General features: G+C 44.5%; 1 protein-coding gene across 6 annotated transcripts; it reads right to left on the bottom strand.

The window, feature by feature from the left end:
* Positions 1 to 1,069: 1,069 nt before the first annotated feature.
* STAG3 (STAG3 cohesin complex component) lies at positions 1,070 to 26,784 on the bottom strand. Of its 6 annotated transcripts, none has more exons than XM_014835940.3 (35): positions 26,602 to 26,784; positions 26,137 to 26,316; positions 25,025 to 25,127; positions 24,512 to 24,628; positions 20,652 to 20,748; positions 19,847 to 19,923; positions 19,346 to 19,550; positions 18,770 to 18,921; positions 15,743 to 15,816; positions 14,798 to 14,921; positions 14,203 to 14,301; positions 13,905 to 13,984; positions 13,677 to 13,808; positions 13,468 to 13,575; positions 13,084 to 13,198; positions 12,817 to 12,922; positions 12,534 to 12,637; positions 12,181 to 12,273; positions 11,966 to 12,055; positions 11,508 to 11,708; positions 11,315 to 11,385; positions 11,120 to 11,207; positions 10,549 to 10,629; positions 10,374 to 10,481; positions 10,063 to 10,231; positions 9,799 to 9,935; positions 8,694 to 8,795; positions 8,012 to 8,160; positions 7,626 to 7,754; positions 7,378 to 7,535; positions 3,755 to 3,929; positions 3,388 to 3,489; positions 3,006 to 3,084; positions 1,867 to 1,926; positions 1,070 to 1,604 (listed from the first exon to the last, which is right to left on the bottom strand). In XM_014835940.3, exons 2-35 carry the CDS (start codon positions 26,304 to 26,306, stop codon positions 1,596 to 1,598), a joined length of 3,864 nt encoding a protein of 1,287 aa, XP_014691426.2. In that variant the 5' UTR covers positions 26,307 to 26,316; positions 26,602 to 26,784; the 3' UTR covers positions 1,070 to 1,595. The 6 variants fall into 6 exon arrangements, with proteins under 6 accessions (XP_014691426.2, XP_014691466.2, XP_070340428.1 ...); XM_014835951.3 differs by having other exon boundaries at positions 1,076 to 1,604; positions 10,374 to 10,466; positions 26,602 to 26,731; XM_014835980.3 differs by lacking the exon at positions 26,602 to 26,784 and having other exon boundaries at positions 1,073 to 1,604; positions 25,025 to 25,692; positions 26,137 to 26,267.
* Positions 26,785 to 27,176: the final 392 nt, after the last annotated feature.

Genomic DNA, 27,176 nt, shown 5'->3' with positions numbered 1-27,176 from the left:
TTAGTTCCCACTCTGCTCTCAGATCCCACAAAAAAAGCTCCTCTCCTTAGAGTTGTTCTACCTGAATACACGTTAAAAATCTCTGAATGGCTTAGCTGCCCGCCAGGGCACTGGTAGCCTGCCTTTCCAAAAGGAGACTCAAAAACCAAACTTCTAGCTTTTATCTGGGAGGGAGAGTATGGGAGAAGAAGGGGGAAAAGGAAGAAAGGAGTTTAGCTGAGTGACCAGATCACAGGAAGTCATGGTTCCTTCTGCACAGACCACTAGCTAGATGGCTATGTTCAGCCTGGGAGCCCACAGTGAGAACTCGAAATTAAAGCAAATGCCCAGGACAGGGAAGAACTGGAAATCATATCTAAAAGAAGAGGCTGAAGGGTTCCTTAAACAGTTAAAGGAGAAAGCAACAACAGTGTCTCTATATATTTGATTGCTTGTCAAAGGGAAAAGAGAACAGAGGTGCTGTGAAGCTCCAAGAAACAGAACAAGAACAAACAAGCCGAGTTCCAAGGAGGCCGGTTTAAACAAGTCAGAGTTCCAAGGACGCCGGTTTCCGGAGGCTATTTTGTGGCAGGATAGGTGAGAGATAACAGTGGCAACGAGAGAAGAGACAGATCAGAGAGATATTTTGGAGAATGACTTGACAGAACTTGGAAGAACAGGCTGGGGAAGGCAAGGATGAGAGAGAAGGTGGTGTTAAGGACTTGGATTTGGGGGTCAGACATTTAGAACAACTTATAACTTTCCTCCTAACTTGCAGATACTGAGATTCTATAAAATTTCAAATTGTAACAGGTGTCTTTGGGATGACTACTTAAAATTACCCCAGAAAAGAACCCTTGGGTAAAGGCTGTGAAGATATGTGGCCTGGTCTGGCCTCAGTGTAGGTGACACAGGCAGGTCCACCCTCTAGCCAATTAGATACTACCTCCCCTCTTTGGCCTAAACTGTCGCCACTATTCCAAGGCAGCCAGTCTCTCCCTAAGCCCTTGGCCCCATCCAGTCTCTCAAGTGCTAAGCCTTACATCCTTGAGAGCCAGTACACAAAGCACCTGGTGGAGGATGTGTGCAGTGCTGGCATCTGTACACTGGACCACGGGGCTAGGCAGAGCCACTTAAGACACCAGCAAAGAACCTGATCTCCAAGAGTTTAACAATCTCAAGCCACACTTTGGGAATCGGCTGATTCAAACATGTTTATTGGGCTAATCACTAGGGCACAGAAGAGGCTGGGAAAGATGTTTCAAAAATACAGGAAAACTACTTGGCTATTTCCATTCAACACACGAGGCAGTGCCCCCCTCCAATACTGAGGAGAAGCCCTCACCCCTCCAAACCCAGCAGGAAACAGGCAGTCTGCTCAAACACAGAGGGACAGAGCCACGGTGCATTAAGAAGGCAGGGGGCCTAAGGCTTCTCCATCCCAACATCCTCAGAGAAAGGTGAGGTTAGAAAGGCAAAGCCCACCTCTCCTTCCCCTCAGAGACCAGGGGGAGGCCTGGAAGTAATGGTTCCTTTTGCTCTGTTCTCCTGTTTGCCTTTTCCAAGTGGTTATGTCACTGAGGTGGAGCGTGGAGATGAGGAGGGGCCGAGTCATGTCAGAAATCCTGCAATGAGAAAGATGGAAGGGAAAAACAATGTCGTAACTACACAGCAAAGGGCAAAGAGACGACTGCAAGGTCCTCCAGATGACCATTCTCCTCCTGCCCTCCCCTCAAAGCTACTCCTGAAGCTCTGGGACAGCTGAGAGGGCAGGCCCTGGGCCTTCTTTCCACCTATTTGACAGGGACATGGGTTACCTACCGGCATCTCCCAAGGACACACAACTCCTCTTAACCTGCCTTCACAGTCTGGTTGGGGGATGCTCACCTCAATGTTCAGCTCTGTAGAATCTAAGAGGTCCAGCCCGTGCTCACTGGGGGAAGAGTGCTAGAGACAATGAGGTCAAAAGTCAGAAAGACCCTTCCCCACTCCCGTCACATGGCGAACAGAAACAGTGCCCTTTCCAGTCTCACAGGAACAAGTGCGAGGCTGTGGTGGGTCCCTGGAACGGTCAGGGAGGGGAGAGTCGCAAAGGCAGGGGAAGCAGCAGGCTCAGGCCTAGACTTCCTGGAGTCACCAGAAAAGGGTCTTTTCTCCTAGCCTGCCGACTGAGCCCCTTAAATTCACTCAGTTTTGGAACCAGAGAATGAGGTTTTTCCTAAGGGAACTTTAGGAAAGACTATTTTAATAGAGGTCTTGCTCTCTAGTTTCCAGTTTGAAGATGTCATTGTCTGGTTTTTCCTTCTGAGCATAACACCTCCATTCACCTGCTCTATTCCGTCCTTTCTCCCTCCTCAAAGGGCAGAGAAGGGAGCAGGAGAACAACAGCAGACACATAACCCTGTTTAGTTTATAAGGTGCCTTCACTTTGTATTTTGTGGAAAAGCTCCATTTTAAAGATGAGGAGGCTGAGAGGGGTTAAGCAGCCAAAAGTGGTGGAACTGAGGACTCAAATTCCATGCTTTTCCTACTAGACTGGCAGCATTTCCTCCTGGGGAAGCAGGCAGGGCACAAAAAGGTAGTAAGTGGAGGAGAAGGGGCTGGGGCAGGCCTCTCAGGAGACAGGAGGGAAGGCAGGAGTGTGCCTGTGTGCGCGTGCTGAAGAGACTTACTGAATGGCTGCAAGATTGGACTAGACGACCCTCCATCTCTAGCTCTAGGACTCCCTTCAATTCTTAGGAGATTCCGAGACAAAATACTTATTTGAGGATTGAGAGGGCAAGTGCTACTCCAGTCCTTTTTGCTATTTTTAATTTCTTTTCCCTATTTCTTTAACAAAAGTAAAGTCCAAGCAAAGTGCAAAGTAACTTACAAACCTCCCTCTTTCACTCTGTGATTCTTTCAAAAGTCCTAAGCCGCTTTCATATACATGGGCATCAGCAGGACTGACGGGAGAATTACTCTCGTTTCTCTTCCTCACATCTGTCTCTAGTTCTAGAGTGAGAGGGTATGCTGCGGCCGCTCACCTTGTTTGTATATTGCCATTCTTCACTTGACTCATTCTGAATTTCCAACTCTTCTTCATCCTCTTCCATAAGGCTGAGTCTGACAGCAACAGCAAAGAGCAGAGTTTTTCCAACTGCTGTTTAAGGACTCCTGAGGCACCCCAGGGGCATAGGGATGGGCAGGAAGTAGAGCAGGGCTCTAGGTTCCTACTTCTGCTTCAATCAGAGCAGCTTTACTTATATCAGTTTTACATACTAGGGTTCCACATTATCCTGAAAGGAGGTGTTCTGTGGTTAAAACAAGTCCGAAAAGCACATAATAGAAGCACTGGATAAAGGGAGAAGCCCCTCACAGTGGGTGACAGCCCTGATGTGAAAATAGATGATGATGAGAAAAGCTCACCGGGTCAGCTGGTTGCCCAGATCAGGACCTGGAGGGTTGAGTGGAATCCGGAAATGATGTGGGCTTGAGAACTCTGACCTCTGGGTGCCTGAAAGGGGTTGGCTGTTGGGAATGAAGTAGGATCAGTGATGGGATAAACACAAAGGGTAAGAAGAGGAGATAAAGTGGCCAGTGTTAAAGGGGAGAGAAGCTCAGAGTGTAGGGAAAAAGAGAAAATTTAAAGCTAAAAAAATGGAAAAAGATTGGAGAAAAACCTAAGAATGGGGGAGTGCTGCAGGAAGGAACAACAGAACAGAAACAGCAAGATGGAGATGGCAAGACACCAAACTGGGAAATCAGACACTCAGATTCTCCCCTTGGACCTCACCCTTGGGTAAACTCTGATTCTGAGCCGCCTTCTTCTTCCATCTCTTCCAGCCCCCCCAGGGGCTGCCTAGTCTTCACAGCTGTGGAGGTGAGGGTGGGTGTAGGTGGCATGCTGGTCAGCTGCAGGCTTTCCTCTTGGGATGAAGAGATATCCTCTCTGTGCCTCCTGGAGGGGCCTGTAAAGAAACAGATGCACATATTAACTGTAGACCAGGTATCACCACAGATGTGTTTACTTTTTTAAGACCTGCCCAGGACTTGGTTTGGGAAAGTTAAGAAAGAAGAGACTAGAAAACCCATATGGCCTCATTATGGTATGACTAAAAAATGAGCAGAGTGCTACATATTAAATGTATAGCCCCATGTACTAAAAAGTAAGGCTTATAGAATTGTATCTAGGACTTGTCCAAGAAAAACTTACTGCATAGTTTAAAAAACAAGATGGAAAGAGAATTAAATATACATTGCACAGATAAACAGTAACACATGAACACAAATGTGAGAGAGGGTTAGATTCCTTAAGATTGAAAGGTGTCAGCCAATCGGTGAAGACATCTGAGGTCCTAGTCATTCACGATTTTTTAAGAAAAACCTTAAAATGGCAATAGAGTTTTGGGACTTGAAGCTAGGGTGGAAACATGAGGGACAGGGAGGAAGAGAAAAAAGCCAGAAAAAAATGAGATGATTGCAATGTCAGTGCAGTCCTGATATGAAGGATAAGTGGAGGACCTGAGGCTCAAAATGTTAAGAAACTCCCTCCTGCAGTGATCTGAGAAGGTAGAGGAGGAGAAAGAATCCACAAACGTCTCAGAAAACCCAGGTAATGCTATTTTGTTTTTAAAAGAATGTTTTTTCCATTCTTTTTTTTTTTTTTTTTTGGTAAGATTTTATTTTTTCCTTTTTCTCCCCAAAGCCCCCCAGTACATAGTTCATAGTTGTATATTTCTCGTTGTGGGTTCTTCTAGTTGTGGTATGTGGGACGCCGCCTCAGCGTGGTCTGATGAGCAGTGCCATGTCCGCGCCCAGGATTCAAACCAACGAAACACTGGGCTGCCTGCAGCGGAGCGCGCGAACTTAACCACTCGGCCACGGGGCCAGCCCCCCAGGTAATGCTATTTTAAAACATAAGTCAAATTGATATCAGTGTCTGTCAACTGTAAACATTCATACCCCCAATTACTCTCTCTCCCCAAGGCCATGTTCGTATGCTGAAACCAGTAACTGGAAAGTGAGTTGCTAGTGGTTTAAGTGGAGAGCTACAGAAAACAGGGAAGAGCCACAGCAATGAGCTTGTATCTGCAGGTAGATCCTCCTAATCTCCCCAACCTATTAACGGTGTAATGCCCAAGGTCTCAGCCCGTAGACCTTCCAACTGCCCCATCTTCACTGGCTTACTCAGCCATTCAGGTTCACAACGTTAAATACCAACTCCCAAATTTATCTCAAGCTTTTGCCTCTCCCCTGAACTCCAGGTTCCTATCCCCAGCTGTCTGTCTAACATCTCCAATCAACACAGCTAATACCAAAGCCCCGATCTTACAGCCTTCCCGTCTCAGTTGCTATGAACTCCATCCTTCCAATTGTTAGGCTAAAACCCTTGGAGTCAGCCTCAACTCCTCTGTCTTACATCCCACATCCAGTTTGTCAAAAAGTCCTATTAGTGGTATCTTGCAAATGCATCCAGAATCTGGCCACTTCTCACCTCTAGTTTTGTTCATTGCTGTGTTCCCAGCACATGGTGCTCAATAGATATCTGTTGAATGAACAATGGAACTAATCTTTTCAGTTTTATCCTACTTTTACAAACCCTCTGATCTAAGCAAACCAATCTACACATCGATGTGCTTTGGCTAACACATAGCTTTCTATGTTCTGCCTGTGCTATTCTGCTGATCCATGATACTCACTCTTCCTCTGTTCAGCTTACATAAATCTTATTTATAAATCCATTTTTCAAGCTCCAGCTTAAATTCCAGCTTCTTGATTAAGCCTTCACAGATCAACTAAACTTAAAGTGATCCCTTCCTTCCTTGAATTCTGCAGCATTCATCTGTCAAACTCATTTACTAATGCCTGTTCATAATTCAGATTTTCTATACATGTTTTTTCTCTCTTTCCTACTAGATAGTAAGCTGCTTGAGGATCTTTCATGGCCTCCAAAACACCTAATACAGTATCTTGCAAATAGTAGGCCCTCACCAAATATTTTTTGGTTAACTGACTAAAGGTAGAGTTTCCTGGTGGTATAAGGGATAATTTTAGGTGGTATACAGAAGACATTAAAAAGAAGTTGTAACCTATCTCACACCCTCACACCATATACAAAAACTAACTCAAAATGGATCACAGACCTAAATGTAAAAGTTAAAACAAGAAAACTCTTAGAAGAAAACATGGGAGTAAATCTTTGTGACTTTGTACGAGGCAAAGATTTCTTAAGATAAGACACAATAAGAACAAACAACAAAAGGAAAAACAGACATGTCGGATTTCATCAAAATTAAGAACTTTTGTGTTTCAAAGGACACCACTGAGAAAACAAAAAGAACCCACAGAATGGGAGAAAATTTTTGTATATCAGATATCTGAAAAGGGATTTGTATCTAAATTATATAAAGAACTCTTACAACTCAAAATAAAAAGACAAAGAACTCAATTTAAAAATGAGCAAAGGATCTGAATAGACATTTCTCCAAAGATATACAATTAGCCAATGAGCATGTGAAAAAATGCTGAACATTATTATTTAGAAGGGCAAGGCAAATTTAAACCACAGTGAGGGTCTGACCCCATGGTGTAGTGGTTAAGTTCCCGCACTCCGCTTCAGTGGCCTGAGGTTCATAGGTTCGGATCCCGGGCGCAGACCTAGCACTGCTCATCAAGCCACGCTGTGGTGGCATGCCACATGAAATAGAGGAAGATTGGCACAGATGTTAGCTCAGGGCCAATCTTCCTCACACACACACACACACACACAAAAACCGACAATGAGATGCTAACTCATAGCCACAAGGAGAGGGATAAAATAAAAAAGATAATAACAACTGTTGGCAAGAATGTGGAGAAACTGGGGGCCCTGTACACTGCTGCTGGAATGGTGAAATGATTAAGGCACTCTGGAAAACAGTTTGGTAGGTCCTCAAAAAGTTAAACATAGAGTTACCATGATCCAGTAATTTCCTTACCTCCAATCATCTATCTCCACACTTCAGACTGGCCTGTCCTTCATCCCATAAATTTTTCCCCAAGCCCTGGATCAAGGAGACAGATGTGAGAGCACATCTCTCCTGTCTCCTTGCAGATTGATCTTGCAAATAACAGAATACAAGATGTCAAGGAGGGGCACCCTAAATATACAGATTTCTTACTTCAATCTTTGGTTTTGTCATTAGTTTCTATCTGAATTTTCATAGAGTTTTCCTATTTTAGTTGGCTAGATAAACCTTGAAGAAAATGAGTACTCATAACGATAGTAGAAGTATTTAAAAATATTTTTTATTTGACCAAAGGCAAAAGTTTGATGGAGGTAAAAGACCACATACTGCTTGTCTAGGTAGTGGCAATAAAAGCAGCAGTGCTGAGTACCTGACGTCCACACACACAGCATAATACACAGCCTTTTACCTTCAATGCGCCTCTTCTTGGAGCGGGGGTAGCCCTGAAGGCTGGCCTCTGCTGTATTCTCCATAGGGCTGAGGGAGTGGCAGTAGGTGGTGACTGGACCCCACGGATGGCCAGGTGCTTGGGAGACATGCTGCAGACACTTTTCCAGGTAGGACAGTCTAAGGAAGGAGTGGGATGAAGTGGTCAATGGCCCTCACCACACCCTCCTTTCCTAATTCACATCTTCATCCACCCACCTACTAACTTACAGTAGCTGCTTGTCCTGATGGAAGAGTCGGGGAGAAAACTCTGAAAGGAGCTCCAGGAATGCTAGATTTGGGGGCTGACCAGAGGAGCCAGCTGCAGGAAGCTCTGACAAGGAGAACTTGATGCCTTCCCTAGGTTGAGCAGAATTATCTCAGGAAGACAGTTCCTTCCCACTTCCCTCCCAGGACAGAGGCATCCTGTCTAAGTGCACCCCCCCCTGCACCCAGCTTGCCTCCCAGAGCATACCTACCTGCCAACCCAACTTGTACTTCTCAACATGCTTATCCTCACTCCAAGATCTCACTCCCAGCTCTCCCTGTACACAGACTCTGGCTCAGCCCTCTTAGGAAGACTCAAGTACCTTGACTTCCAACCAATACTTCCTTACTTGTGTAGCATGACCACAAGGTCACGGTTCTGTAGCTGCTGGGGTCCAAAGCTCAAGGCAAACCTCCGGGCCAGGTCCCTCATCTCGATGAAGGCTGGAAGCTCATTCAAGCCCTCGGGCCCCTGTTCCTGTAGCAGTTCTGTGTATAACTGTGTCCAGGAGACATGGTACATTTGGGAAAGAGAGGAGCAAGGCAGAAATAGAGAAGAATAGCATTCCCTTCTCTGCCCAGAAATTCTAAAAGGCTGGGGACGCCATCTGCTATTTTTACTTTATTTCCTCCCAGGACAGTGGCCCTATCCCTGACCCCCTCCAACAGAGAAAGCATTCACCCCTGCTCTTTAACAATAGATAAAAATGTCTCTGGTAACTTAATAGGCTGAGCGAGAACATCCCAGAAAAAAACCAGGAATTCCCTATCACTTTATTGTTGGTGCTCCCATGCCCTGACTGTTAGATTTCTATGGGGTTGGAGTGGAAACTGCCCAGTCAGTTAAAAAATACTTTCTATGGGTCTGCTAGCTATGAAAGGGATTGCCATGGAAAGTAAGAGTCAAAATAAATCAGAAAGTTCCTGCTCTTAAGGATCTCACGTTCTGCACGGCTGGGGGCGGACATAGAGGTTGTGGACTACAGGCAGGGCATGTCATGGGTTTGAGGCACTGGAGGCAGAAGGGAGTACCTGCTTGAGGCTCAGCAGCAGGATGCGGGAACAATGACTTCGGTCAATCTGCCTTGCTCTAGTTAATGTTTCCTTGATAATGTCACCATAGTCATTGTAGAACTGAGGGAGAGAAAATGGAGAAGATAACGTTTGACCATAAGAAAAGACAGTTTCTGTTTTATTTCTTCCTTCACATCCTAATCATGTCTCCTGCCGAAAGTGCCTCAGGCAGAGAAACATGAACTTAAGCATAAAATAACTCAGACTAGACCTTACCTCTAGCCAATTAGAAGCAAAGCCCCAAAGAAATCAGAGTTTAGGCAAATAAATAAGGGAAGAAACTCTGCCCTCAGCCCATTTCTTGGAGAAGAAGGATAGTAAGCTTGTCAGGGCCCACTCTCTTTCAGCACTGAAGCCTTCACTAGCTGTCTCTCCCCACTAGAACGAAGCTCCATGAAGCAGGAACTTTTCTGTTTTGGTCACTGCTGTGTCCTTAGTGACCGGAATGGTGCTTGGACCATAGCAGGTGCTCAATAAACAGAAATCAATACAGCGGTGGGTTGAGGAAACCTTTTGTGAGGACTGATCCCTCTTCCATTTACTTTTTCCTTCTTACGTTCCCATCACATAGACCGGGTTCACAGAAAAAAAAAAAAGATTTCTGGAGGAAGAATAACATATTTCCTTTCCAATGAATTTCTTCCTCCTAACAGCTTTTTCTCCATAATTATTTACTACTAACGCTTTTTTTTTTAATTCTTCTCCCCCAAGCCCCCTAGTACACAGTTGTATATTCTAGTTGTGAACATTCTAGTTGTGAGTGCCTCTCGTTGTGCTATGTGAGATGCCGCCTCAGCATGGCCTTATGAGTGGTGCCATGTCCGTGCCCAGGATCCGAACCAGTGAAACCCTGGGCAGTTGAAGCACAGCGTGCGAACTTAACCACTTGGCCATGGGGCTGGCCCCATAACTCTCTTTTCTTTGTCCCTTTATTCTAAACTCCGATTACTTTTTCCCACCTACTTCTCCTTTAAGCTTGATACCATCATCTCCCCCACCCTCCTTTCTGTAGTGCTATAGTCTCTGAAGTCATGGCTGTGTTCAACTTGATGTCTCACTGGACCTTGTTGTAGTGTTTGAAAACATCTGAGGCTGCGTCCATCTCCAGCACCCCATAAATCAACAGCTTACAGAACCCGGCCAGGAGGCGGCGACGCTGGTGCAGCTGCTCTATCTTTAAATGATCCTCCTGGGAATGACCTGGCTCACATCAAATGCAGAAAGGAAATATCAGAATCACAGGTTTAGGCCTCCTGCCCCAAATGCCTGAGGCAGGCCCAAGCCCCAAACCCTTATTGAGCCCCAGGTATATATAGAGTCCCTGTACCACGGCCCAGTTCTCCAGGCTGGATGAAGACGTGGTCCATGAGGAAGCTGGCTAGCTCAGACTGGAGAGTGGCTTCAGGAAAAAAGACAAGGGGCCTAAGGAAATCACGTCCCCCTACAATCATCTGAGGGCTGAAGATGAGAAGCAGATCACTTAATAAGACAAAAGCCTGTTGGGGAAAAAAACAATGCTTAAAAAGGACAGAGTATTGACCAAGATGGAAGTTACACAGCTAATTTCTCCTTAGAATGGGGTTCCTCAGACCATGGGGGGAGACCTGCCTCCTTAGTCCCACCTGAGTAAATGCTCACCTGCTCCTGGATCTCAGGAGCCACATCTGAGAGGCAGCTCTGGCAGAGTTCGCAGAAGGCCACCATCCTGCCCTTCAAGCTCATCAGCTGCTTCTGTGGAGACAGTGGCTTGAAGGGAAGGAATGAAGATACAGGCTCCTCCATTCCTGTTCCCCCTACTCAAACCCATATTTACCTGGGAAGCACCTGATCCAGAAACGTGTGTTAGTGTCCAGAGAATGGAAAAATAGACAAGAGTCAAGGCTGGCAGCATCACCTGTAAGAACCAAACGTCACAAAAATGAGGGGTAGGTCAGATGAGTGAGGGGCAGATAGGGAGGGAGAGAAAGAAAAAGAGAGAGAGAGACAGACAGACAGGCAGACACACAGTGTAGTGAAGAGAGACAAAAGCAGTGAAGAAGAGAAAAATGAGATTAGGAGAGACCCAATCCCTTTCCTGGTGGAAACGAACTGATTCCAGACCATCTTCAGAGGATTCTATCCTGCCACCTCTCCCTAATTTACCTGAAGTCTCCTAAAATCCCTCAATATTACCCTTGACTCCCAGGAAACCAGAGAAGATGGCCGTTTCAGGCGCTGGAAAGTAAAGTTCACTTTCTAAGAGTGGAATGGAAGGAATGGCACACACGCAATCTTCCCCTCGCGTTTACTCCACATCCCTGGGACTGGAGCCCCCTGCGAGAGTTGGCCACCTAGGACACGGGGCCCTGAAAAACTCCTCGCCTGCCTCTACATCTCCAACTTGCCTGGTGAGGAACCTCTCCTGTGTCCACAGCCTTCCGGAGGAGTCGGTAGCATGGCTCGTAGAGCTCCCAGCGAGTTAGGTCATGAGCACTTGCAGGTGGGGAGAAGGAAACGTTACATTTGAACAGAATGGGAGGAATCAACTCCAGACACCAGTAGGAACAGGAGACGGAGCAGGAGGTGAGCTGCTGACTCACTTGTAGAAGGCAGAGAGGCGCTTCAGAGTGGCTGCCAGACTATACACCTCATCCTCATCTAGGAAGGACGACTGAGGAAGAAAGAAGGTCCATGAATGGGATTTTCCCAAGAACTCAAAGATCCAGGTTCCCTGTCTTGTAGCCCTCTCCCATCTGAGTTTGGGGTGTCCCATCATTCAGCCCCAGTTTCTACCTGCAGCAGCTCTTCAAGTTCCTGTTGGAAGCGGTCGGTCAGCAGATCCACCAGTTGGCTGCGGGCAAAGTCCACCCGGCTGAAGAAGGTGAACTCAGGATTACAGAGCAGATAGAGGGCGTGAGCGCCAGCCTCAAGCACCGCTGGCTCCGCATGCTTCACCACCACCTCCTGGAGTTGCTGCAAGAACAGCTCCAGGTGCTGAGGAAAAAAGGTAGGAGAAGATAGTGTTGTGGGGGAGGTGGGGAGGACAACTCTCCTGGAGGGGAGAAATGCTGGGGGAGATAAGAAATAGGGTTGAAAGCATTAAACTTCAAGGATAAGAAGCCTAAGAAAGGGGAGGCTTACTGATTTTCTGGAACCCAGGTTCTTGAGAAGAACCAGATACTGGCAGTAGAATCTTTGGCTCTGGCAGGGAAGCAGCAAGGTATAGGAAGTACATCTTCCTTCCTCCTCACCTTCTCCAAGCGCCTGGTGCAGTAGATGTTGAGGTCAAAGTAGTTGAGAAGCTGGAGCAGGGGGGCAACCTTCTCTGCATCAGCTGAGAACTGGTGTTTGAGAGGGAGAGCTACTTATCAGCAGATACACTGCTAATTCTTACTCCCATTGCTCACCGGAGGCCATTTCCTTTCACCCACTCATTCCCCGATGCTGAACAGTGGGGCAGCTCTACCTTGGCCAGGAGCTGGGGCAGCAGGGGGATGAGGTGCTCAGTCAGCTTCACTTTGTCATTGGCTTGGATCTTACGTTCTTTAGGGGTTAAGCCCTGGAAATAGAGTCATGGAGGCGGGGGAGGGGGAGGTGTGGAGAAACACTGGGTCCAGAGGGTGTGTACATGTATCCCTTCTCCCCACGATCTTACGTACCAGGAAAGAGAAGAGAATTCAGCAGCTGCTTTCATATTTCTGTTTTCCAGAAATGGAATTCTTTGAGGGGCACCCTAACCCAAGACTTGAGGATAAGGATGGACAGTATCTGTCTGCATTCAGTATTGCTAACCAACCTAACCCACTCTTCATGCCATACCTTCCTTCCAGTGACCCGCCCCACAGGTGGGTGACCCTCTGAAGCTTGCTGTACACTGGACACGAGGATTTCTATAAGTGTGCTCTCCTGCACGTCGCCCAGGTCTGGGTTGGTAGGAGGATGAAAAACAGAATCATAGATTAGCCACCCTCCATCTCCAAGTCCCTCAGGTACTCCCACTGCCCACGACACCTATGCCTTTTATAAGTCAGGAAAGAAATCTCTCCTGGTTACCTCCTAGGAGGTAAAAGTTCCCCTTCCCCAGCTACCATGTGGCACATACTCTGGTCCTTCTCCAGAAGCAAGCTTGTCAGACTCTCCCAGTTCTTCAGCTGAGACCCTGCACAGTCCCATAGGCTGTCTACCAAATAAGCTGCATGATCATGGAGCTGTGGAAGAAGGTAAACGTTAAGTTACTGAAGCCACATTAAAAAAACTCTAGGAAGTGGCTACTGATTAACAGGTCTCTCCTTCTATAGTGCCAGCTGTCATCCTTCTGTACCTGCAGGTCTTATGCACAATAGCCAAACAGCTCCTTTCTATACATCACCTCACTCTCCACAAAGAAGGACAGCAGAAGACGGAAGAAAGTCCTCTGGGAGCGGGGGCTTTGGCGTTGCTCTTTCCCATCCACTGTTCTTGTCTCACACTCAGGGTAGAAGAGCCTAGTAGAAGGGACACAGGAAAGGGGCACAGCAAGGGAAGAAATAAGGGGTGGAATAATCACCACGGAGGGAAGAAACAGTGCAAGGAGGGGTACGAGGGAAGAGGAGGCGCAGAGCTAAGGAAAGCCTCAAGGAGCTAAGAGGAGAAAGGAGACACAAAAAGAGACTTTATTAGGTAGAAAGAGTCCTTAGGAAGAGCAGCAACAGTTGAGGGACAGAAAACAACAGAGGATGGTGTTAAAGGAACAAAGGAAAGGAGCCTCACTCACTTCCAGTATAGAAATTCCCCTGCAGCAGAGGCCAGGGCTCGGTTAGAGGCATACACAACAGGGTAGACGCTCTCACAGTCTCCATCTGTCAGCACCCCTTCCATGTTCCTGCCAAGAGAAAAGGAGAAAGAGCAGGTGGACGTGGATGCTGTCTTCTAGCACAACTAAGGCTAGAAACAAAAAGGCAAAAACAATGAGGATTAACTCACAAAGAACTTTTAAATGAAGAATGGAAGACGGAGGGGTATGGAGAGTTAGAGAAGATAGGAAACTTCCCCCCCTGGTGATCTTGTAACTCAGGAATGACCTGTCTTCCAGTCATTACACAAGGAAGAGTCAACCTATAACAGGTGGAGGGATTGGACTCAGAAGGAGCCTTTCCGAAATTGGTAAGGTAAAAGTCTGAGATGTTTGCCTCCCCACTTTCCAGGACTCACTTAAGGATAACTGTTAGTAACTTGACGGCCTCCACTGCCACATCGTACTCTCGGTCCATGACCATGGAAACCATCCGGTCCTGTTGAAAGGAGAACATCACTCAATACCTCATTTTATCTGTCCGAAAACAACATGCTTTCTAAGAATTTAGAGATTTCTAAAGAGAGGGTATAAAAGCAGATGCTGGGATAGCTATAGACATATAAGAGCAAGAGAAGTGGAAGGATGAGGTAGGGAAACAGGAACCACAAGAAAGAGCCAAGCACAAGGTAAAAGTGAGTCCCATCTCAATTTTACCTTGAAGCGGCTGGTAAAGAGCTCCAGGCGTGCAGTCAAGTCCTGGTTGCTGTACAGCCCTTTCAGAGCCTTCAGGCACTTCAGACGGACTTCTCGATGCTATTGAGGAGAATGGGAATATGACTGCTACTCCTCTATTTACCCCTACTGGGCCTCGATACTCCCCTCTCAGATTACTCATTCTGGGCCTCGATGTCCCTTATACCGAGGACTCTGAGATGTCTCAGAGACAATGAACGGCTGTCTTCTTCTTTGAAAAACAAAAGGGTCACAGCAGAATTTAGCAATCACGATGAAAAAGATCTTTTGGCTAGCACCCTAGCACTTGTATTGCCAATCCATCAATAACTTTCTTGCTTTCTCATAGGGAAAGTCTTCCTCCCTTCTACTCTGGTTTTGAGGCATTTCACCTCCTAGATATGTCTTTCTCTCTTCAACCTTATCCTACCCTCCCCAATACTGGGGGAGTTTTGAGGTTCAGTGCCTTGATGGGTTGATCACTGATTACTAGTCAAACACCTAAGCGGCAGGACCAGGAAAAACTGAAGCGTCCTAGGGCAGGGAAGAGGGGAAAGGAGACAGACTCGACTCTCACCTTATCATGCAGGGTCCAGCCAATATATTTTAAATAGCTGTCAGTGAGGAAAGAGGTACTGTAGCTTTGCATCCAACACCCAATCTCCTCGATGCAGATAGCACGGATCTCAGGAAGGACATCCCTAGGCACAGAGAGACAAACTGACCCTTATCACCTTCTCTCCAAACTCACTTTGCATTCTACCAGACATCTCCCTGTAATAGAAGAATCTATTTTCTTGACTAAATATCATGTACCATGCCTTTCATTTCCTCCTCCTAAGGTAAACACAATACATAAAAAAGTAAACATTTTCTTTCTGTAACCAGCCAATAAAATAGTTGAACTTATCCTCCATGCCTCTTTTAAAAACTGATTTTGGAAGTTAATTTAACTGTTGGCCAAATTGAGTGTGTGTTTTATTTAATTCCACTTCAAGAAAAGATTAAATCAGCATTAAGGGTTCTGGAAAGGCAGAGGTTGAAATCTAGGTAAGAGTGAGAAACAAATACCAACACTCTTCTTAACTTAATTCTACCAGTTCTTTGAACAGAATAAAACTCCCCTGCCTTTAGCACAGTAAAACAGCAGGCTGGGCTAGTCAAAGGCTTGCCAAGCTGCACACACTCAGAAAAGCCCTGCCTTTTGGCTCTCTGCTCTTGTCCTCTCAAGTCTCCGGCTCCAGGAAGATGGAGCAAGGGAAGCCTTGGGCAAAGCTGGAGAAGAATACTCAGTAATGCCTCATCTTCTTATTTTCTCTCCCAGAAGAGCTTACAAGATCCTTCATAGGTGGGGATAACCTAAACTTTACAAATTTGAAACAGTGACTGTTAGAGTTTTTGCTCTAGCTGCATCAGTTCCGGGACTAACCAAATAACTCAGGGTTAGGAGGGAGCTGTGCTACTTCTACAGATTCCATAACTAAGCACCAGCTGCTTCAACGAGAGGAGCCCATTAACTCACCTGTACCGATGTACAAAGACACCCCTGAAGAGGGCATTCATCATCCCCTCAATCTCCTCTTGATGCTCTTGGAGCTGAAGGACAAGGAGGAACAGGTCAATCTCTCTTGTACCCCAACAGCATAAGGCCAGAAAAATATAGAAAAGTATGACTTCAACCTACTTCCTATTTATTACAAGACACAATCAGAACCCATAGTATCCTATGTGCCTTTTTAAACCTTCTAATTCTGGAAGAAGGTTTATAGTCAACTAATGCCTCAGAGGTTTCTTTACGTTTGGAGAAAATAACATTCCCTCTGTGATTATTTTGCCTATCTTTGGCTATTCAGAGGCCCTAGCTGGTAGCTATATATGTTTTTGACCAACGATAATTGGGAAAGTAAATTTTTAATAGATAGTTTGTTTGACAGAAGTGGAACAAATAAAAAGAGAAGGAAGAGATTAGATTAGTGGTTCTCAACTAGAAGCTCTCCAGGGGACATACAGCAATATCTGAAGACAATTTTGGTTGTCACAGTGGGGAGACATATTACTGGCACCTAGTGGGTAGAGGCCAGAGATGCTGCTAAATATCCTGCAATGGCACCATAGCCTCCCAATGTCAATAGTGCTATTGTTGAGAAACCCTGGATTAGAAGAAGACTAGGTACCAAGGAAGGAGAATTATAAGGGAACATTCTTTAAGACAACTGACCCTACCTCATCAATAAATCAACATATTGGGGAAAAACGGGTGGAGGTAGAGGTTCTGTATAATTTAAAAAATTTAAAAAACACAACAACCAGGGGCTGGCCCCGTGGTCGAGTGGTTAGGTTCGCGCACTCTGCTGCAGGCGGCCCAGTGTTTCGTTGGTTCAGATCCTGGGCGCAGACATGGCACTGCTCATCAAGCCACGCGTCCCACATGCCATGGCTAGAAGGACCCACAATGAAGAATATACAACTATGTACTGGGAGGCTTTGGGGAGAAAAAGGAAAAAAATAAAATCTTTAAAAAAAAAAAACAAAACGCCCCCTTCCCCCCAAAAACCCACAACAACCAAATGCAATGCATAGTCCTTAATTAAATCCTGGTTAGAATTAACCAGATATAAAAGGTATTTTGAGGACAAATGGGGAAATTCAAACATGAATTAGGATCAGAAAATATTAGGGAATCACTGTTAATATTTTTGGATGTGAAAATATTATTGGAATTATGTAGGAACGTGTCATTTTTTAGAAGACATATTTAAGTCTTTAAGTTGAAGTACCAATATGTCCACAATTTACTATAAAACAGCAAAAAAAAAACCAGAGGAAACAAATATGGTGAAATATTACTTGTTAAATCTAAATAATTTGTATATAGTGTTCATTCTACCAGTGTCTCTATTCTTTTGAATGTTTGAAAAATTTCATACTTAAAAGAAAAGGAAGGAGAGGCATAGAAGGAAGAAAGGTGAGTCATTAGTATCAAATTCTACAGAAGTTTGGAAAACGGAGATTGAGAAAAAGTCATTGGCCATAGGGATTAGGAGTCACTGGTTTGGGGAGAATAATTTCAAAGAAAAATGAGGATAGAAGCCAGGTAGCAAAAAGGATTCATTTGGGTATTAAGGAAGTAAGGAAATACTAAAAGGAAGGATAGAAATGGAGTAGCTCACAGAGGAGAAGAGTGAAGGGAAGATTCATGGGCCTATATACATTTATAAGTGAGAAGAAGAAAAGAGTGGGGAGGGAGAGGTTAAAGACAAAAAGGGAAAGAAAACTGATGAAGTAAGAGGCTAGAGAAATCTGAAAAAAAATTCACATTACTGAACATAATTTAAGATCTGAGACAGACCTATGTATTTAAGGTTTAAGATCATACTGGCAGTGAAAATAGCAAAAGAGCATGAAGGAAGTGGAAAGTTCCCTTCTCTAATGATTTAGCAGAGAAGAGATCTTTTGTGAGGACTAGGAAAACAGTCAGTGAGTACAGTTAGACACGGTGAGTTCGGCCAACCTCATGGTGGAGGAGTCTCAGATATTAAGGGGGGGAATTAGTGTTAGCCTCATGACAGATATAGCTATTAAAGGTTTAGTGAGTGTGAAAGATTTTGTTTGGGCTTATGTTTTCCAGCAGTTGTCTTTTAAGTTTAAAAGGAAACAAAGCAAGTACCTATTATGCGCCAAGCTAGGTAATTTACTCATCATCTCATTTAATTTTCATAAAAAGGCAGAATTATCAACATCCCCCCCTTTTTTTTCGGTGAGGAAGATTCACCCTAAGCTAACATCTGTTGCCAGTCTTCCTCTTTTTATGGCTTGAAGAAGCCCTGCACTAACATCTGTGCCAATCTTCCTCTATTTTGTATGTGGGTTGCTATCTCAGCATAGCTGATCAGTGGTAGGTCCATGCACAGAATCTGAACTAGTGAACCCGGGCTGCCGAAGTGGAGTGGGCCGAACTTAACCACTACACCATGGGGCTGGCCCTGAATTATCCCCTTTTTAAAGAGATGGTACTAAAGCTTAGAGGTTACATAAGGCCATGGAGCTAGTAGCTAATTGGAACAGAATTTAAATTCAAGAGTAACTGAAAGGCCTGTGCTCTTTCCATTCCTTGAAAACTCGGCCTCCTTTGTCAGTGGTTGGCTTTAGTTTCCTGAGGTGACCGGTACACTGTACATTTGACTAGAAAGTCAAAACTTAACTCTTTAGATGAGATGGAGGTACAACACTTAAACACTTCTGGTAATGAATGTAGACAATGGAAACCAAGCAACAGTGGCATTACAGAGAAATCCAAAATTTACTCTAAATTAGAAATGATTTCTTGAGCCAACATCCTAGAAACAAGATGAACATGCAACAACCTGACAGAATGGGTCTATTAAACTATTGCCAGACTCCACTATTCGTGATCTGAATGGTTGCTTGGGGGCCTGTGCCTTACTAGAGAGAAGTGCTTGGGGACTGATTAAGTGGGCTGCGGCAGCAGCAGCAGCGGATGAAAGGAAGCTGGGAAAGAGAGGGGGAAGAAGCAGGGAGTACTTCTCACCTCTTTGCGTTTCTCCAACAGGCTCTCTAGCCGCTCAGGTGCTCTCTGTCCCGGCCCCTTGCTTCGTTCAGCCTCATACTGACGGTGATTGTAGTCTTTGTGCACACTCAGCTGGAGGGCAACTCTCACCAGGGAGGTCATTAGTGTCATAGCTTTCAGTCAGGAAAAATAAGATAAGGGAATCATTACTTGAGTCAGAGGGGGAAGGGCAGGTTCAAAAAAGATAGAAAAAAAGAGCAGCGAAAATGAAAAGCTAGAACAAAGTGACCCTAAAATCCTATGACTGACTGTTCTGGAGTGGACTTTTTTCTCCCTAACTCTTCTGGGCTTCTTTTAATCCACAGCATATTCCCAATGGTGAGCTATGAGAAATATGTCAAGGCTGGAAATCGTCACTGTGATCCATCCGTTTTTACAACTCCACTAGTGAGAAACTGGATTGAGATTTGGGATAAAAGCAGCATGGCCTTGAAGTAAAGAGCTAAGATGTAGATTGGAAAGATGATCCAGGACTGAAGAGGGGAGGAAAGTCCTACCAATTCCCAGAACATTTACAGAGTAAAAATGAGTGCTTACCAGCCAGGGTGCTAGTGTGACGGAAGGCACGGACTTGGGAGTCTGAGAGGCCAGTGAGCAGGGAGATGAGGTTGTCCATAGGGAAGCCATCATAGAGGAGGCCGTACTGGCATCGAAAGACCAATGTCCTCACAAATTCACAGAAGCTACCCTGGAACTTCTTCCAGGATGGACCTGGAGCTGTCAGGGGATAGTCTCCTGAGTCCTACAGAAGGGTTTACGAGAAGGATGGGAAACTTATTACCAGATGTATGAAGCCATAGGGACTTTGGATGTCAAAATCCAATAGTATAATAAAAATGTATCTCTGTTATATCTCATTTCCTGCTATTCTCAACTCTAGAGGCATATTCAGGTAATATATATGGGTCCCATTTGCCCCCAAGAGATTGAACTTCTCCTTCTAAAGTTATCCTATTTCCCAGACTCAGAAAGAAGAAGATAATGGGCCCTGTATTTTGAAATAAGAGTGGCAAGAGGATCCTGGTTGTCTTCCTCCACCTCATTGAACTGTTCTGTTAGGTGCCGGATGATCTCTGAGTTGGACATCTTCCTGAACATCTCTTGGGTCACAGTGCCTGAGGAACGGAGGAGATGAGACACTTACAAGGAAAATAACAGGACACTGTGACTATTTACACATACACCTAAAGATGAGCTAGGGAATATACTAGAAAGAGCTTAGGTGGGGAATCAGAAGACCTGCATTCTAGTCATAAATCTGCTACCATCTGACTGTGTATCTGCTCTAAGGCAACCTTTCTAGAAAACCCAAAGAAATCAATTAGTGGAAAACGACAGTTAAAAAAAAAAATCCAAACAAACTAAAACCAAAGAAAGCAATAAAACTACACTGATTCTGGATTCTTATAATACAACCTACCTGAGACTATATGCCCCAATAAATTAGGTCATGGACTTTGGGGATCTGGGGGCCCACAGCTTCAGTAGAGAAATATGGGATAAAGTGGCTGAGAAATAAGGAGTAAGAAAATAAAAGATTATTTCATCTAGAGAAAGGAAGACTAAAAGATGTCTGATGGTCCATTTCCAAATTTGTGAATATCAATAACGTTGCATTAGTACGAACAGTTATTTTTCCCCAAAGGGTCTTATCTACAAACCAGCATAGTTTCCTACTGGGTCACTTCCAATCAACATTGTAGTTAAATAAGTGAAACTTTTCTTATGCTTTACTTTCTCCCTTTATTTAAGACATACCTAATCCTACTCATTAAATGGAGGAAAAGTTTCATAACATTGGAGCAAAAAGCTGGGAATTAGAAAGGGGTACGAATTTCCTCACCTTTACATCCACAAGATCGGATGAAAAAGTTAACGAGCTCCAGGAATCCTGCATCCTGGTCTTGCTTGTAGCTATCCAGCCACTCATCCACCAAAGACTAGGAAAACAATATGGATGATTTTTATTTCTGGAAATATGACAGACTAGAAATCCTGTATGACCTTCCCAATTGAAGTATCTAAACTTCTGATTAAAATATTAAAAACATGTTTTACAATGTATTGCTGAACTGGAATGAAAGGCAGAATTTTGTATAGGCCAAAAATGAAGTGAAGGTAGCAATACTGGGAGATGAGCAAGCTGACTTTTGCCCTGAGGGGTCTATGAAACCCTGGGAATTCTGGCTTTCTGTCCAGAGGACCACATGGAATGCAGAACATTGGCGACAGAGCCTGAGGGCTTTCCAAGAAGAGTAGTCCAAAAGGAGGCTCCTGCATAAAGCTGGGTCCTGCAAAGAGTCACATCCTCGTAAAAGCAAGAATGAGCAATAAATCTACAGGTCAGAAGGGGACAGCAAGAAAAGTAACTTGTTACGACCTTAGTGTGACGTGGAGGGGAAAAATAGAATTCTCCCTTGAGAATTCATAACTATAAACCAGCTCTCATGTCTGGATTTTCAGTCCAGATTCACACTGCCTAACCAATCAGAATAATCTCAGAGAAGTTAATTAAAAGTGATTCTGCAGTGTCCCCAGTCAACTAACAGAAGCAAATGCAGGTTCCTCTCTTAAAAACCCACCTTCAACCCAGGCCCCAAAGAATTCCAACATACAGAGCTCCATGGAAAATGAGCGGCTCACAGTAAAACCTAGTAAAGAAACAAGGCACTGAAAGTAAGAATTAGCAGAAAAAACAGACAGTAGAATTATACTCACAGACTTCAGACACTAGTGTTATTACAGATTATAAAGTTATTATCCTAACTATGATTAAAGAAATAAAAGAGAATCTTGCAAGCAGAAGCAAAGAACAATCAATTTTGAAAAAGGCCAAACAAAATTTGTAGAAGTGGAAAATATAATAAATCAAGTTTAAGACTTCAATGACTGGATTAAAAGCAGATTGGACAGAGAACAGAAGATGAGTGAACTAGAAGATTAAGTCAAAGAAATTATCCACAATGCAATCCATAGAGACTAACAGAAATAATGAAAGAGCTATTAAGAGACATGGAGAATAGAGTGAGTTCTAATGATGTCTAACTGAATTCTAGAAGATAATAGAATGAGAAAGAGGCAGTATTTATAAAGAATTTTCATAGTTGTTGAAAGACACCAATTCTCAGAGCCTGGAAGCTAATGGATCTCAAGTATGACAAATAAAAAGAAAATTTACACCTACAAACATTCTATAAAACATCAGAACACAAAAGTAAAAAAAATCTTAAAAACAGTCAAAGCAAAAAGAGATCACTTACAAAGGATTTGCATTTAACACTTACAAACAAAAACATTTCCAAATTAGATCTGCACAAATATGTTAGCCCCTAGCCATATGTGGTTATTAGAATTAAATCAAAAAAAAATTAAAAATTCAGTTCTTCAGTCACATCAGCCACGTTTCAAGCACTCAACAGCCACATATGACTAATGGATACTATACTAAACATCAGTGATATAGAACGTTTCCACAGGTACAAATTGTTGTATTAGCACTAACTTAGACTGATAGCTGACTTTCAGCAGCAATAAGGGAAGTTAGAAAGCAGTGAAATCATCTTTTTAACATGCTGAGAGAAAAAACGTCATCTTAGAATTGTAAACCCAGCAAACAACCTTTCAAGAACAAGGGTAAAACACATTTTATACAAGCAAAAAAATGAGTTTGTTAGTAAACTCCATCTAAAGGAAATTTTAAAGAATAAACTTTGAACCACAAGAGAATGATTCTGTATGGAAGATATGAGAAGGAATGGTAAAAAAAAAAATGATAAAAATGTAGGTAAGTATAAACAAACACTGTATAAAACAGTAATGTCTAATTTGTTGGGAGAGGGGGAATGGACAGAACGAAAACACTGTACAACAGCATATAAATTGGAAGGGGCAGTTGGAATTAAAACGTGCTTAGGTTCTTGCAGAAGACAGAAATCCAAAAGCAAGCAAGGAAAGGTGAAAAAGAAACAGAAAAGGGAAGTTAAAGTGAAAGCACATAAAATTATAGAAATAAATTCAAATGATCAGTAGCGACAATAAATGTAAATGAACTAAACTCTCATTAAAGGAGAGATTAACAGCATCGATTAAAGAACATAATCCAGATATATGCTGTATGCAAGAGACAGACTCCAAACATACATAGAAAATTGAAAGTAAAAGGAAAGAAGACACTAGGCAAATACTAACCAAAAATAAAGCTAGTGTAGGTTTGTTAATACAAAACAATATTTTGTCTTAAAGTATAAAGATAAAAGAGTGTCCGTATATAAGAAAAAAGGTTCAATTTACTAGGAAACAAAGCCTTAAAATATTTAAGGCAAAGATGGGCATGAATACAAAAGGAGCAACTGAAAAAGTCACCTTTGTAGATTTTAACACACCTTGCACTGTAATTGATATATCAAACAACAACACCCTCCCCCCCAAAAAACTCAGTAAAAATATCAAAGCAGTTATCACATTTAACATTTTTGATCTCACCCAAGAGAACACTGCACCCAACAATTGGAGAACACATAATCTCTTCAAGCACACGTAAAATAGTTTCGGAAATGGACGAAATGCTAGGTCAGAAAGTTAGTCTCTATAAGTTTCAAGGACCACATTTTTTTATTACAATATAGAAACTACAATCAATAATAGAAATATAAATAGAAAAACTCCATATGTGTGAAAATTTAAAACTTTTCTAAAAACTATAAAAGTCTACGTTACACACCAACATGGGTGAATATCAAACAATTGAAATAATTAAGTCAGAGAAGACTATATAAAGAATGATTCAGGGGCCAGCCCCGTGGCTGAGTGGTTAAGTTCATGCGCTCTGCTTCTGTGGTCCAGGGTTTCACTGTTCGGATCCTGGGAGTGGACCTAATACTGCTCATCAAGCCATGCTGAGGCAGTGTCCCACATACCGGAGCCAGAAGGACCTACAACTAGAATATACAACTACGTACTGGGGGGCTTTGGGGAGAAGGAAAAAAAAAGAGGAAGATTGGCAACAGATGTTAGCTCAGTGACAGTCTTCCTCAAAAAAAAAAAAAGAATTCATTTATTTAATTAAGGAACACATTCATTGGTGATAAAACTATAATAAAAGACAAGGGAATGATTAACAAAATTTACTTTAGTGGCTATCTCTGGGTGGTGAGGGGACTGTGGGGGTAGGGTGGAGAGAAGATATACAAGGGCCTCTACAGTACTATTAATGTTTCATTTCTCGAGCTGGGGCTAGAGATCTGGGTGCTCATTTAAAAAATTTAAAATTACATGTTAGCCTTATACGATTTTACATGACAATAGAATAACAAGAAAATTATAGAAAAAGAAATGTGGAGAGGGAAAAAAGAATTAAGTATAACTGTCAAAGTGGAGCTAAAAAATGACAAGGGTGAACAAACTGCCATGCACATCCAAGCTTTCTCTCTAGATTATCCAATACCTCTCTTGCCTCCTCTATCAATCAATAAAGGCAAAATCAATCCTGCGATACTTTTAGGAAAGGAACGTTCTCTCTTACCAAGGTCTCCCTTATATCACTTCAAGGATTCACTCCACGGTCTTATCTGTCTTTCATGATATATAGGTTATGTTCACTAAAATGTCCACATTCAAGCAAGTTTGTAGACATTTGTCCTTATCTCTCCACTCTACAAAGGGTGAGATGGTATCAAGAAACAGAGGTGAGACACTCTGTTTTACCTGCATGTCACTTTTGGCAGCCTTCACAGCATCAAAGAGATCACTGGCTGGTGGCTCTGACTCTTTCTGGCCATGACCACGTACCATTTGGGACCCCTTCTTTGGATGTTTTGCCACCTAGTAAGTATAAAGAGATCAGGAACATTTTTAAAAAGTGAAAGTGATGTTGACAATTGGTCTCATCATCATCATCATGCAGGAAGGCTTAAGTTGCCAATTCCACAGCAGAGCTCGAGTTACCGACTCCGAACGAAAATAACTGATTTTTATACTGCAAACTTTATTTCTAACTTTGTCTCCTTTTAAAAGTCCTTTAGCCCCGTTCCTGTTCCTCTATATTCTAACACTCTCTAATCTTATTCTTTTCTCTCCAAAATTTGCCTTCTTCCTACTTCTGTCCCTTAACATTCCTTAGTCTTGCCCTTTCATCAAACATAGCGCCTGAGCCTCTTCTAAGCTTTTTTTTTTTTTGCCACTTCCCAGACCAGGTTCAAAAAAACAAAACCGACTCACTGGGGTTGTTTTGAGTGGTCGTTTGGCCACTCTCTTCTTCACATTGCGTCTCAAACTGTCTTCAAAGTCACTGCCTTCATCAGCTGACACAGAATCACTCTCCCTATGAGGGAGCATGGTTCCTTAGATACAACGCCTCAGCCCCTCCACATCAAAGGATAAGTGGATTACAATTTCTCTTTGCCTTTAACTGCACCCCCTCTCCACCGGAAAAACGGATTCAGATTTTAAGAAGAGATGAGCTTACCGGTGCCAGGAGGTAGGGACAAAGTCTTAAAGGAAAACTTTCACTTGAATAACACAATGGAAATGAAGAATGAGGAACTGAGGTGGGTGAAAGACAGCCCCTTCCTCATATTTTCTCTGAACAAGAAAACCAAGTGATATTCACTTAAACAGGCAGGGCGATCACTGCCGGGTCGAGAAAAATCAGCACGGGCTTCGGAAGTCAAATATTACTCGTACATAAACAGGAGATTAACGTGTGCATGCAGGTAAACTTCACCCCTTGAAACAAATTCACACGTCCTATTGATTAGAGCTAAGTCCACAGCACAGATAACAATCTGGTCCCCAACAGGAGCACTGACAGAAGCAGAAATGATTCAGAGGAGGCCAATTAAAACAACCAGGGGATAAATCAGATCTTGTATGAGATAATTTTTTTCCTGGAAAGATAAAAAAGCAAGATATGCTATCATAACCTTCACAGAATAAGCTCATGAACGGTAACCGATAAGGATAGATGGACTTGTTGATAAAATCGCCAAATAAAGCGACTACAGGGCACCAACTCAAAACTACATCTTATTTCTCAGGCAACAAATACAGAACTCTTTACTCCCCCCGCCCCCCTCCCCCGGAGGGTGTACACGCGGGACGGACATACGCGCTCAGGGAAGGCTGAGAGCATAAGGCATTAAGAACACGCCGGATTTCTCTTGGTGCCAACACCACGTGGGGCGGCCAAAAAGCAGCGGGCAGCGCTGAAGGGGGTCGCTGTTCCAAACCAGGACAGCGTCTCTGAGGTCTCCATACGCTCACATGCACACAGAGGGCCAGGCGGCCGATGCCGCGGGACCCTGGGACCTTGCCTCCCCAACACCACTCACCCCTCGGAAGCCTGGTCCGAGGCCCTGTCATCACACGGCACGGTGACCGACGAACTGGACGCAGGAAAGCCCCTGTGTCCCCCGGCCACTGCTCCCTGCAGTGGGGAGGACACACGGCTCGGGGAGGAGGCGCTCTGGGGCTGGGAGGAGGAGGAGCGCAGGGTAGGCATGGTGCTCCGGCTGCGGGGAGACAGAGGAAGGGCTCCCACCGCGCCGCTTCTCCAGCCGCGCCCGCCCGGCCCCTTTCTTTCCAAGGGGCCTGCTCTGGGGAGCCTACAGAAAACAACACCAACAGTCTCTCCGGGTCTGGGGATGGGGCTCTCGGCCTCGAGGCCCAGGGTGGGGGAGTTCCTCTCTCAGGGCCGGGAGTGCGCAAGGAGGCCGTATTCTTGGGTCAAAGAGGAGGCCTCACTGTCTGAACCTGGAACAGTGACTTCCGGCTGAGCAGGGTTGAGAAAAACTCACGGCCTTGGGTCACTCAGCTTTCTGTGGTGCCCCCAGCTCCGGCACAGACGCCCGCCGCTGCCCTTCTGCTGGCGGAAGAATCCAGAAAAACGCGGGAAGCCGCGAGGGGCGTTGCGCGCAAGCGCGATTCCAACGCTTGATCCCGGGGCTGCTAATTGTCGCGAGGCTTTCGCGAGAGCGCAAGCTGGTGCTCAGCACGTTCCCATCACGCCGCTCTGGCAGCCTCGTGCAGCCACGAGCTCTCAGGCGTGCCGCTCAGTCACGTGGTCCCAAGCACGCCGGCCGCCCGCTTTGGCCTTGCTCCACTCCGGCCCCGCCCCCTTTGCCTCCAATTTCCCCCTCCATTGGCCGGGCTTCGCACTAGACTAGTAGTAGCCCCTTCAATCTGGCTTCTCAACTGCTATAGGCTGGGCTCCACCCAGGCCCCGCCTTTCGAGCCGGATCGCCACGCCCCCGGGAAAGGCCACGCCCCTCCCCCTGCCTCTGTAGTTTGGCAGGGTCCCGCCCCCCCGCCGAGCTTCCCCACCTCATTGGCTAAATTTCTCCCTGGGCCCCGCCCCTTAGGCCGGCTCCTT

This window comes from Equus asinus, chromosome 14 (genome assembly GCF_041296235.1).
Source record: "Equus asinus isolate D_3611 breed Donkey chromosome 14, EquAss-T2T_v2, whole genome shotgun sequence".
Taxonomy (NCBI): Eukaryota; Metazoa; Chordata; class Mammalia; order Perissodactyla; family Equidae; genus Equus; species Equus asinus.
This window is presented reverse-complemented; position numbering and strand designations above follow the sequence as displayed.

What these genes read in the sequence shown, in the direction of transcription:
- STAG3 (XM_014835940.3), bottom strand. Translation starts at nt 26,306, where the DNA reads ATGCCTACCCTGCGCTCCTCCTCCTCCCAGCCCCAGAGCGCCTCCTCC. An exon ending in CCGATCTTGTGGATGTAAAG is followed by an intron (nt 19,924 to 20,651) that starts GTGAGGAAATTC and finishes TCCGTTCCTCAG; the next exon opens with GCACTGTGACCCAAGAGATG. An exon ending in TGTTGGAGAAACGCAAAGAG is followed by an intron (nt 15,817 to 18,769) that starts GTGAGAAGTACT and finishes CTTGTCCTTCAG; the next exon opens with CTCCAAGAGCATCAAGAGGA.